Source organism: Hypomesus transpacificus, chromosome 10 (assembly GCF_021917145.1).
Source record: "Hypomesus transpacificus isolate Combined female chromosome 10, fHypTra1, whole genome shotgun sequence".
In the NCBI taxonomy this organism is placed as follows: Eukaryota; Metazoa; Chordata; class Actinopteri; order Osmeriformes; family Osmeridae; genus Hypomesus; species Hypomesus transpacificus.
The window spans coordinates 7,142,510-7,153,843 of NC_061069.1; the positions used below are offsets into that span (position 1 = coordinate 7,142,510).

At 42.7% G+C, this 11,334-nt stretch overlaps 2 protein-coding genes across 2 annotated transcripts; both read left to right on the forward strand.

The window, feature by feature from the left end:
- The first annotated feature begins 464 nt into the window (after positions 1 to 464).
- On the forward strand, positions 465 to 7,252 carry ralbp1 (ralA binding protein 1). Its single transcript, XM_047028126.1, has 10 exons — positions 465 to 570; positions 1,716 to 2,020; positions 2,730 to 3,167; positions 3,446 to 3,795; positions 4,267 to 4,428; positions 4,562 to 4,693; positions 4,868 to 4,978; positions 5,127 to 5,248; positions 5,354 to 5,474; positions 5,629 to 7,252. The coding sequence occupies exons 2-10, from the start codon at positions 1,774 to 1,776 to the stop codon at positions 5,926 to 5,928; spliced, it is 1,983 nt and encodes a 660-aa protein (XP_046884082.1). The 5' UTR covers positions 465 to 570; positions 1,716 to 1,773; the 3' UTR covers positions 5,929 to 7,252.
- A 228-nt stretch (positions 7,253 to 7,480) lies between these two features.
- On the forward strand, positions 7,481 to 11,134 carry rab31 (RAB31, member RAS oncogene family). The gene is made up of 7 exons (XM_047027488.1): positions 7,481 to 7,678; positions 8,296 to 8,375; positions 8,662 to 8,743; positions 9,103 to 9,174; positions 9,313 to 9,419; positions 9,697 to 9,806; positions 9,932 to 11,134. Exons 1-7 carry the CDS (start codon positions 7,643 to 7,645, stop codon positions 10,027 to 10,029), a joined length of 585 nt encoding a protein of 194 aa, XP_046883444.1. The 5' UTR covers positions 7,481 to 7,642; the 3' UTR covers positions 10,030 to 11,134.
- The last annotated feature ends 200 nt before the right edge of the window (positions 11,135 to 11,334 follow it).

The window sequence follows — 11,334 nt, forward strand, 5'->3', positions numbered from 1 at the left end:
GTTTTGTCACCATTTATAATGCAGAAATTGCAGCATGGGAAAACAGTAATTTGCTACAACAGCCTTCATTCCTGTTCACTCCCCATGCAATCTTACCTCAGTTTCACACAGTCAGGAAGTGCATAATTTCCTGGGGAAACAAAGGTGTCATTATAGTTCACAGGTGTCCCAGTGCAAGCCAAGCATCTTCTGCAAATGAGGGAAAGAGTGTTAACTGATGCCAATCTTTTACTGCTACAGAACTCCTCTGTAGTGCCAACAAGTTTTCAAAGGCGGCAGGGTGCTTATCACTGATGCTGTGCCCAGTTGGCAAGCAGTTAGTGAAGACAAATGTCCCAGAAACACAATGAGTCTTTTTATGATATTCATTTACGTGACCTCATTTCAGCAAAGAGCAGCTGTGAGCCTTGGAATAGACTGAGCCAGATCAGTTGAAAAAAGGTTGTAGTTTCTCCTCTAGCCATTGAACTACAATTCCTAACATGCATCTGGTCATACAGCGCAGACTCACGTCGGTTTATTTGGTATACAAACGGGCAGCAGGAAGCTCAGCTCAAAATTGTCCGGAAGGTTAGTTTCTAAACTTCCTCATATTTTCTTCTGAGTTAACCTCACTACAAATGTGTAACATGGTTAATATGGGTTGATTTACTTATATGATCTTAATGGTTCGTTGAGTGGCCAGAATAAGAGAATAGCTTTGCTGTGACGTTAGCAAGCTAGCTACATGGCTTACTTGAGCACAGTAAACTGGTTACTGTACTACTAGCTAGCAAAACTAGCATATAGGCCTTCGTTAAATGTAAGCAGATTCATTAATAATGCTAGTTAGCTTACAGGTGGTGCTATGGCTGGAAATAGGCGAGTTAGAAAATGCTTAGCTATTATTACTGCCCGTTTATCTATGTTGAATCGGTATTCCAGAAGTCAAGCCAGTTTTGAAAAGGATAATACTCCACAACAAGGATGGTTAGATGGCAGTTTTTTCTTTTGCTAGCTAGTTTTCTTGGTCTGTAATCTCCATAGTTTGATTTGTTAAACGATTAGAATTTACAGTCTTTGAGATTGTTAACTCCAGTTATATTTTACTGTATGCTGTCGAGTTTGGTAGTGTTTGAATGGGGTGCATGTCAAGGTTCCCAGCTTAAGCCATATCATGACATAAGAAAGATGTTTGGCAGATAATGGGACCCATTATTTATTAGAGAAGCTCTGATATTCAGTGCTACTTAGATTTGTAATAGTGCTGCTATAGGTAGGCCTACCTGGTTAATCTGAGAAAGGAACTAGTCAAAGCTTCCCCATTCAAGGGTCTAGTATTACACAGCAAGGGATTTGGATGCCATCGTATTGGCATAACAATGGTTAGATACGGGTGTGACATTGCCTTCTGTTGGTATGCTATGGGTTTGTGTGGGTTTGGCACAATCCAAAATACACCTTTTCTACAATAGAGCCCCATCTGGTGGGTATAGTTTGTTTCTGCAGCGGTTGTAGAAGTTGTTCTTTCATAAGAAAAATAAGTTGCATCATAAACCAGAATCAGTAATAAACAAACGTTGAATTAGTATTAGACTCCTGTGTTGTCAAATTAAGATCAAGGGACTCATCGAATGAATCTAAGAGGTGCTATAAGAAAGTTCAACCTTAACAGGTGGTAAACAAGGTAAAGACAATACCGTGGCGTTACTAACTAAGACAGCTGCCCCCTGTAGGTGTGATGGAGCGGAAAGGTGTCTGAGGCCAGAGAGTTCTGACCAGGGCAGTGCAGCCATGACGGAGTGCTTCCTGCCCCCCAGCAGCAGTCCTGCGGAGCAGCGCAGGGCAGAGCACCCAGGGGGTGTGGCCCGCACCCCGAGCTCTGAAGAGATCAGCCCCACCAAGTTCCCTGGGCTCTACCGCACGGGCGAGCCGTCACCCCCCCACGATGGACACCACCACGAGCCCCCTGATGCCGTCTCAGACGACGACAAGGAACACAGCAAGAAGAAGAACAAGTTTAAGAAAAAAGAAAAGAGAAGTAAGAAAGCTTCTTTACATTCTAAAATGTACATGGTGTGTAGTTTAAAACAACAAAGACACGTGTCAGGTCTTATGTGTCTATGAGAATAAGTTTGCCTCACCAATTTGCCTCTGTTAGACCTAGTTTTGGGTCAAACCATTTGACAGTGTTAACCTTTCTCAATCTGTTTAAATGTTACTAGATCGTTAGATACATTTTTCCACATGACTATCTTTTTTGTTGTTGTTATCCTGCAGTTAAATTTAGCTATCCAAGGGCACTGTGACAGAAAGGAAGAGAAAGAAAGTTTGAGGGCACACCCAATACCCGGTGAAGGTGTGTCTTGGGCCACAAGCTGATAAAGAGTGGGAATACGTACTATAGTGGCACTGATTAAAGGAGACAACAAACTGTGAGCGGAGCTTTAATGCAGGTTGACACTAGTTGGTTGCATTTTGCTCAGAGGAAGCACCGAATCCCAATTCTACAGCTTATTCAGGAAAGGAAACTGGCAAGATGCAGTGGGAATTGTGCTAAATTGGTGGCTGACCTCTTTTTCAGTCCCCATTCTCCCCCTCCTGTTCTGTCCTCTCTTCTCGCCTCTGTCTCAAAACATGGTGATCGAGGGCTGTGTGGTAGCAGAGAGAGAAAGAGGGGATTAAGGGTTTACCTTAACTCTCACCCTCTCGTCTTTTTCCTCTCCTTCTTCCTCTGCTCCGTCATTCAGCGGAGGGCTACGCCGCCTTCCAGGAGGACAGCTCGGCAGACGAAGCGGAGAGCCCGTCCAAGATGAAGCGCTCCAAGGGCATCCACGTGTTCAAGAAGCCCAGCTTCTCCAAGAAGAAGGAGAAAGACTTCAAGGTGAAGGAGAAGGAGAAGGGCCCCAAGGAGGACAAGGCCAAGGACAAGAAGTCCAAGGACCTGACGGCCGCGGACGTGGTCAAACAGTGGAAGGAGAAGAAGAAGAAGAAAAAGCCCACGGCGGAGGCCGAGCCGGTGCCCGTGGAGACCCCCACCCTCAGGCCCATCTTCGGGGCCCCTCTTGCCGAGGCTGTGAAGCGAACAGCCCTCTACGATGGCCTCCAGCTGCCGGCCGTTTTCAGGGAGTGCATCGACTACATCGAGAGCTACGGCATGAAGTGCGAGGGGATCTATCGCGTGTCGGGTAGGAGTTACTTCAGAATTGAACTTTGGGGAGACTCATCAGTTTGAGGAGTTGACTTTTGTTGACCACGTGAATGCGTGAAAACATGTTTTGTTTTACGTCTGCACAGTTGTTAAATGTATTAACGATATCTTCCCGTTAATGCAGTGTGGCAATGTTGGTCACAGCAACATACAATATGTACAATATCTTCTGTTAATATCTCACCTTACATTAAATGTCCATAACAGCATTTTGACTTCCATGCCCACACCTCCCTGTCCCCTCCCTCGTCCCAGGTATGAAGTCCAAGGTGGACGAGTTGAAAGCCGCCTACGACCGTGAGGAGTGTCCCTGTCTGGAAGAGTACGACCCCCACACGGTGGCCAGCCTGCTGAAGCAGTACCTCCGTGAACTGCCGGAGAACCTGCTGGGCCGAGAGCTGGCCCAGCGCTTTGAGGACGCCTGCAGTAGACAGGGCGAGGCGGAGAAGGTCACCGAGTTCCAGCGGCTGCTGACAGAAGTGTCCCCTGGCTGCAGGCTCATTCTCTCCTGGCTGGTCACCCACATGGACCATGTCATCGCCAGGGAGGCTGACACCAAGATGAACATCCAGAACATCTCCATAGTCCTCAACCCCACCGTCCAGGTCAGAGATGAAGAGGGACAGTGTGATGAGAGGAGAGAATAGAAGGGGTTTCAGAAGAAATGAGTTGATCATGTTAAACATGTGAGGATATACCATAGATAATGGCAGAGTTACTGTTTAGAGGGATTTGGGCAAATAACCCCTATACAAGAAGTAGTTGTAAACATATTCTACATTCAGCTCATTGAAACAATTCCTTGATTTTTTTGTCCAAAGGAAGACAGTTATTTAAAAAACAAAATTGGGGGGGGGGGGGGGGGGGGGGGGGGGGCGGGGGGGGGGGGGGGGGGAGAAAGCATGCCCTACTTCCAAGCAGCTAATTTATTCTCAGGAGAACTGCTTCTGTGGCTGTTCCACTTTCGATAATCCAGCGGTAGCACAGCATCCATCATCCCACAGACTGCCATGTAGACGAATGACTTTCAGCACGCCCCATCCCCTCCCTCCCTCCCCCGGTTGCTCCTGCTTTAGATCGGGAACCGGGTTCTCTACGTGTTCTTCACGCACGTGAGGGAGCTGTTTGGAGAAGTGGTGCTGAGGCCCGTGGTGCGCCCCCTGCGCTGGTCCAACATGGCCGCCATGCCGGCGCTGCCTGAGACCCAGGAGAGCATCAAGGAGGAGATCCGCAGACAGGTGGGTGGACTGCTCCCTTCTGCCCTCCCCGTTTAGCCCCGTTCAGCTTTGCCATTCACTAAAGCACAGGGACGCCGCAGTATTCGACCACCACTGCTGCATTTGTGTGACGTATATGTGTGATGTTCCCCAGGAGTTCCTGCTGAACTGCCTGCACAGGGACCTCCAGGCAGGGGTGAAAGACCTGTCTAAAGAGGAGAGACTGTGGGAGGTGCAGCGCATCCTCACTGCTCTCAAACGCAAGCTGAGAGAAGCCAAACGGCAGGCTAGTAAAACACATGCCTCTTTAATGGTCACAGAACTGTAGGTTCTGTGTCATTGAAACTTGCTACATTAATTACAAAAAAAAATGTTTTTACGAGCCACAATCCAGTATGTCTCTCGTGATATGCCTGCGTAATGTAATTCCTCCATGCCTCCCTCCCTTGTGACCTGTCAGGAGTGTGAGAGTAAGATCGCACAGGAGATAGCAAGCCTCTCCAAAGAGGACGTGTCCAAAGAGGAAATGACAGAGAATGAGGAAGAGGTGGTCAACATCTTGCTAGCACAGGTAAGACGCACATCTACATTGTGAGACTGTGGTGTTTTTAAAAGGGCTCATACAAATATAGGAACAATACAATACAAATATGGATGTCCCCTTAAATTCCACAATGTTCCCCTTATTGTTCCTCTTTTCCTCCCGCCCCCCTGTGCAGGAGAATGAGATCCTGACAGAGCAAGAGGAACTGATCTCTCTAGAGCAGGTGCTGCGCCGGCAGATAGCCACTGAGAAGGAGGAGATTGAGAGGCTGCGGGCTGAAATTGCTGACATACAGAGGTGAATGTGTTCACAAATAGACATTATAGGATGAAAATTCACTTGGGGTAATGACACGGTGGTTACCGTTTGATTTCCCACTACGCTGGGTGTGTGTTTCTCCAGTCGGCAGCAAGGCCGCAGTGAGACTGAGGAGTACTCCTCAGACAGCGAGAGTGAGAGTGAGGATGAGGAAGAACTGCAGATGATCCTCGAAGACCTACAAAAGCAGAATGAAGAACTGGAGGTGAGAGACAGACTTATAGTATAACGTTTTTCTATTACGTTTGCCCTTTTTCGAGGGGAGACATACGTTGTTTGTCTAATTTTTTAGGTGTTGGAATATTGTTGGTGACAGTAAGGGTTCTATCCCGCTAATGTTGTGATTGGTTGACCCGCAGAACAAGAACACCCACCTGAATCAAGCTATCCACGAGGAGCAGGAAGCCATCTTGGAGCTGCGTGTCCAGCTCCGTCTCCTTCAGAGCCACAAGCTGCAGCAGGAACTGACGGTCCCGCCTCCCTCGGAGCAGGCTCCTCCCACACAGCCCAGCCCAGAGGCCAGGAATGAGGAGCAGACCAAGCGCTCCATGGTTCCTGTGACAACCGTTACAGAACAACCTGCCTCCACCAATGGCAAGCCCTGCAAGGATGCCGCTAAACCTTCGCCAAGTAAAGATAGGAGGGAGACCAACCTGTGAAGTCTGCTCATCTCTGTTCCCATTTAGCCTACATACATACTGCTTTACATTTCCAGCTGTTCAAAGCCCTAGGAAGTCAACAGCCACATGTCTATTATCGCTCCACAATTAGGCAAGTCAGTGCATGCTAGCTCCACATAAGGTTGAAAACTGACCAAGGTTATGAACTTGTTATTTACCCATGGTAAATAACCAGTGCATAATGAAATTGCCTATAGCTGACGCGTCAATGGAATTGAGGCCAACATGAGAAAGTAGGAGGGACCATGCGTCAGAATAGAAAGCTCCCTAGTGCCAAGCCTTTGTGTTAGGGAGGGCGGGAGCTGGAGGAACTGAAGGGAAAGGGTAGTATTGGAAGTGTGAGGAAGGCACCCTACCTTTGCAGTTTTTAGAAGATCCTGCTTTTAGACCTTAAGGACAAGATCAGACCAATGTATTCACCCCCTATAATGACCCCCTCTCCCAGTCAGTCTCAGATGGAACCACCTGTTTGGAATGCAACCACTGTGCCATAACCGAAGCTGCAAGACTGGACGAGTTGCACAATAGAACCACTAGGACAAATGCTCTTTGAAATATGAAGAATTTTTGATGGGTCTCTATATATTATATATATTTACATAGTATTCTAGAATATTTGGAGGACTAATTATGCAAATATGTTGATTTGAAATGACATGCCATATATATATTTGGCACAATCTGGTGTTTGTGAGAACTACAGATGTACAAACATGAGAACTGGTGGACCGTGCCTGGTAACTGACCTGTGCATTATGTACTCTGTACACAAATTGCATTTGCATCTCTTAACGCAATAGGGTCATGACTCGTGATGTCTGTTATGAGTGAGTACAAGCCAATATTTTAAGTCAATCATTTCAGACTCTATAGTATATGATCTTTTCCAATTACAATGTGCTACCCATCTACCATCATTACAGTGTATCTGTGATGGGTAAAACAAAGGCACAGCATATTGTGCATGTACATTATTGTAAAATTGGAAATGTGCTGTATTTTCAGCTGTTTTTTCCATGTTATTTTTTATTTTAATGCTCTAAATAGAGGAACTTTGTATGTGTGGGACTGCATTTGAATATGGCAAATCAAAGCAATCTGATGATAGGACACCCCAAATTATATAGTAGATTAACCTAAAGTGATTGTAATGGATTACTGCTAGATGTGGCTCATAATCTTTCCTTCTCATAAAATTATTTTCATATTATTAAAGGCTTTTGTAGCTTGTATTGTTGCAGACAAAATAATGCTGTGAAAATAAAGTGTCAATCTTAAAATAAATAAAAAAGATTGTATCTCTGAGTTTGCGTTTTACAGATAGTTGTCTAATGTCTAATTTAAAAGCTAGGCCTATACGTTTATGCAAATACTTCTGATTATACCCTATGTAAATGTTCACACATCTTCTATCTTTACTCGCCGAATAGAATTGGTGATCAATACACTTTAAAGACACGTTATATAATTTTTTATCTGTTAAAAATAATGTTCATAGCGAAAGATGGAAACACCACGTGACTAGTGATTCGGTTGGCTTCAACTGGTTTCCGTTATGGTTGGAATGATGATCAGTCTGTCGTAGAGTTTGGGTGTCTCCTTTTTTAAGAAAAATATTTTTGCTGTAAGCATGTGGACACAAAAGTTTTGAAAATATATTGAAGAGATATGTGAGTAGCAGTAGCCTTCTATAATGGCAATAAGGGAACTTAAAGTCTGTCTTTTAGGGGTAAGTGTACTTCTTGTTGACTCAAAAAAATCTGTCTGCAGTCGGTTCTGTATCGACAGCATTGAAACATGGAAAAGAGAACAGACATTATACTTGACAGTAACAAAGGTGTTTTAATCCAGGAAGCCTACAAAATATTTTACTGACCAAATGTAATGTTAGCCAACTTTGTCGAAAATAACAACCCCTTGGGAAAAAACCGCTACCATTCGCCCATGAAAAAACTTTCTAGCCGGTAAAATAGGCCTCTAGATTACATTCAATGTCAAAAAGTATGTTTTTTTGTCATTGACTGATTTGTCATTCACTGTTTTGTGTGTGTATTTAAAAGGGGGGCATCTTTTTGCATTTGTGGAATTACTCTTACAATTAAATACCAGCCATTACGTCATCACCTGAAGTAACCAGTTAGCTTCAACATTTCTTGCGGTAGGTTTTCGACCAATTTTGCAGCCCGTGACGTGCATTTGTAGACTATCGTCTTCAACTCCCAGGTGGCTTAGTATTGTAAAAATACCTTATGGGGTGCAAAAAGGAGATTTAGCCCAACTTCCTTGTCTCAGCGCAATGTATGATGCTAAGAGTATTGGGACTAATCAACTTATATTGTTTCCCAGGATACAGGAGTGGGAAAGTCCAGTATTGTATGTCGTTTTGTTCAAGATCATTTTAGCCACAACATAAGTCCCACAATAGGGTAAGTTAAAAAAAAAAAAATTATAAAGATTGTTTTGTTATCGGAGCTCAAAGTAATTTAATTGAAAACCAAATGAAACATACCTGCACATGACTCGCCTTGAGATCCACTGATGTCCATTGAGGATAACACAAAGCAAAGTGTCCTGTCAGTTCGTCTTGGAATAAATGTCTGATGTATAACATCTCAACCTGGTTTTTCCAATTCAAAGTCGCAGAAATGTGATGAGACACTGCTTTTTCTATGAAGCTCATTTGTTTTGGTGTATGCTTTTTGTCAAACACAGGGCATCATTTTTAACGAAAACGGTGCCATGTGGAAATGAACTTCACAAATTCCTTATCTGGGACACAGCAGGACAAGAAAGGGTGTGGACATCCACAGAATTCATCCTACGTCTTCTTATCACATATTTATTTCTAATACTTTTGAGTTTTGTTGAAATAAGCACAAAACTGGGACACACTGTTTCTTACTCACCCTGTCTAATCATTCTCGTCTCAAGTGCCCCCATGACATGATTTCGCTTAGCTACTATTTTTAGTGCTAGTTCTGTTCAGTGATTCACAGGGTGTATGCTAAAATGTGTGACAGAAGAAACAGTAACTTGAATATTGCCATAGGAAAATATCACTTCTGTTTATAAATTGGGAAGTAGGATTTTGTATTTTTTGTATACTCTTGTTTTGCTTATGTTTGTGTATTTTGTTCTATTCTTTGTTACCAGTTTCACTCACTGGCCCCAATGTACTACAGAGGTTCAGCTGCTGCTGTCATTGTCTATGACATCACCAAACTGGTATGGATATTTATTTCCTTAGAAAAGAGGTGACAAGGCTGATTCCTTTTTAAATCAATCCCAATTACAGATCTCCACAAGAGTAACAGATACCTCATAGATTTACACTTTTCTCTGTGGCCTGGCTCTGTCTTGCAGGACTCTTTCCAGACACTGAAGAAATGGGTGAAGGAGCTGAAGGAACATGGTCCTGAGGACATTGTTGTAGCGATAGCAGGGAACAAAAATGATCTGGGAGACATCAGGTATGAGGTTTCTTTTGTAGGGCTTTACCATCTCGATCTGCAGTACAATACACAAGCACCACAATTCAGGATGTGATGTCATTCTCTTCAAATAAAAAGACGATTCAAAGCTTGGCACAAGAGTTCAAATATAGTCACAAAGGTATTTCCCTATTGAGAAATACAAGAATTTGAAATAAGAAATGTAAAATGATCACAAAAGTGATCTGTGTGGACGCAAGTTTAGTTACACAGGGATTTTGATAATGCTATAGCTCATTATATTGTCCAACAACAGGGAAGTCCCTATGAAGGAAGCCAAGGACTTTGCCGAGTCAATTGCAGCAATTTTCATCGAGACTAGTGCCAGAAATGCTATTAATGTCGAGGAACTCTTTCAGAAAATCAGTAAGTGTTTTTAGTAAATTCTGTGTTTCAACAATGCGACCATTACATAATATGTAACCCTAACAAATAGTAGTTGCATATAAAATAGCAATATACAATATGTTCTACTCTCTCAATGATTTCAGGTCGACAGATCCCTCCCCTGGAGAATCCTGAGGTAGACAGTAACGAATCCTTTAAACTGAGCCGACAGCCTCCTTCCTCAACAAAGCGCTGTTGCTAGTAAAACCAGGAATGGCCAGTGAGACGTCTGGCTTCAGGAACATGTCTTCCTCTTCACTTTGACACAAGATCGACTGTGCCTGCAGTCACCCCTAGGGAAGGATTGGAGGGGAAGACCTGGACCCGATTGAAATATTTTACTATTTGATTGACCAACTTTATGTAGGGCTATTTGTCTCCCTCTAGTGTTGGAGGGAGAGCAAGAGGTTATCCTTAAATACAATTGTAATTTCTGCGTTTCAGAGGCTGTATTATAACCATGCATACAGTGACATGAGTAATCACGTCTTAATGACATTCTCCAAATTCTCAAATGATGACTTTAGCAAAAATTTGCAAAAAGATCATTGTAGTTTAAATGGATTTAACAAGACTACTTTGATTTGGTCAAAGGTGGTTATGATTATGTACACATTTATGTCCGGAACATGTTTTTAGTCTTAAGCAGTGTAGATCAAGTGATTGCACTGTGGTTCAAGACATTACTCAAATTAATTTGGTCTTTGCAGATATCTTTCTCTGTTCAACTGCAAAAAGTGATACACATTAGTCTATAAAGCACATCTCATGTACCTTGAGTCTAAAATATGCTTAAGGTGTGTAGTGAAAGGGACTTGTATTTCAATGGCTTCCATTTTGTTACAATGGAATCACAACGCAAACTTTTAAGTTTGTAACACATGCCGTGGTTGTGAATTCTGAAAAATACATTCCCAGTAAACGAAGTACATGTCCATCCGGAGAGGAGGCTCAATTTGTTTATCTGGCACTTTACAACTTCGGAATACTTTTTTTTTGGGTAAGTAGAGTACACTTTAAATTAAAATATTTGAGGTTCAGCATTGCTTTTTTATTAAAATGTTTACACTTTTTACTCAAATGTATTTTATAATGTGTTTTTTTCTAGATTGTTGTAATACAATTCTAGAAGTGACATTTTGCATGTGATCAACTAATACTCAGATGCAGGTTTATCATCTGACTTGACAATTCTGACTAAGATAATTTAGCAAAACATTTGATTGCTTTTTAATGTAAGATGACAAGTGCCATTGTTCTTTTCTTTTTACTTATGTAAATAAATCATATTAAACAGCTGAGTAGGACATACTACTAGTTTCATGCTTGAATGTTAGTAATAAATAATACATGCAATGTTTAGACATGTCAGACCACCCTTTAAATGTTAAGTATGGTAGGCCTGTATACATTTTCACAGTACGTGATGTGCTTAAGTGATTTATTCCCATTTCATCCAGACTACATGACACACTACACATACTTTTTATATTCTCTTTTATGCCAA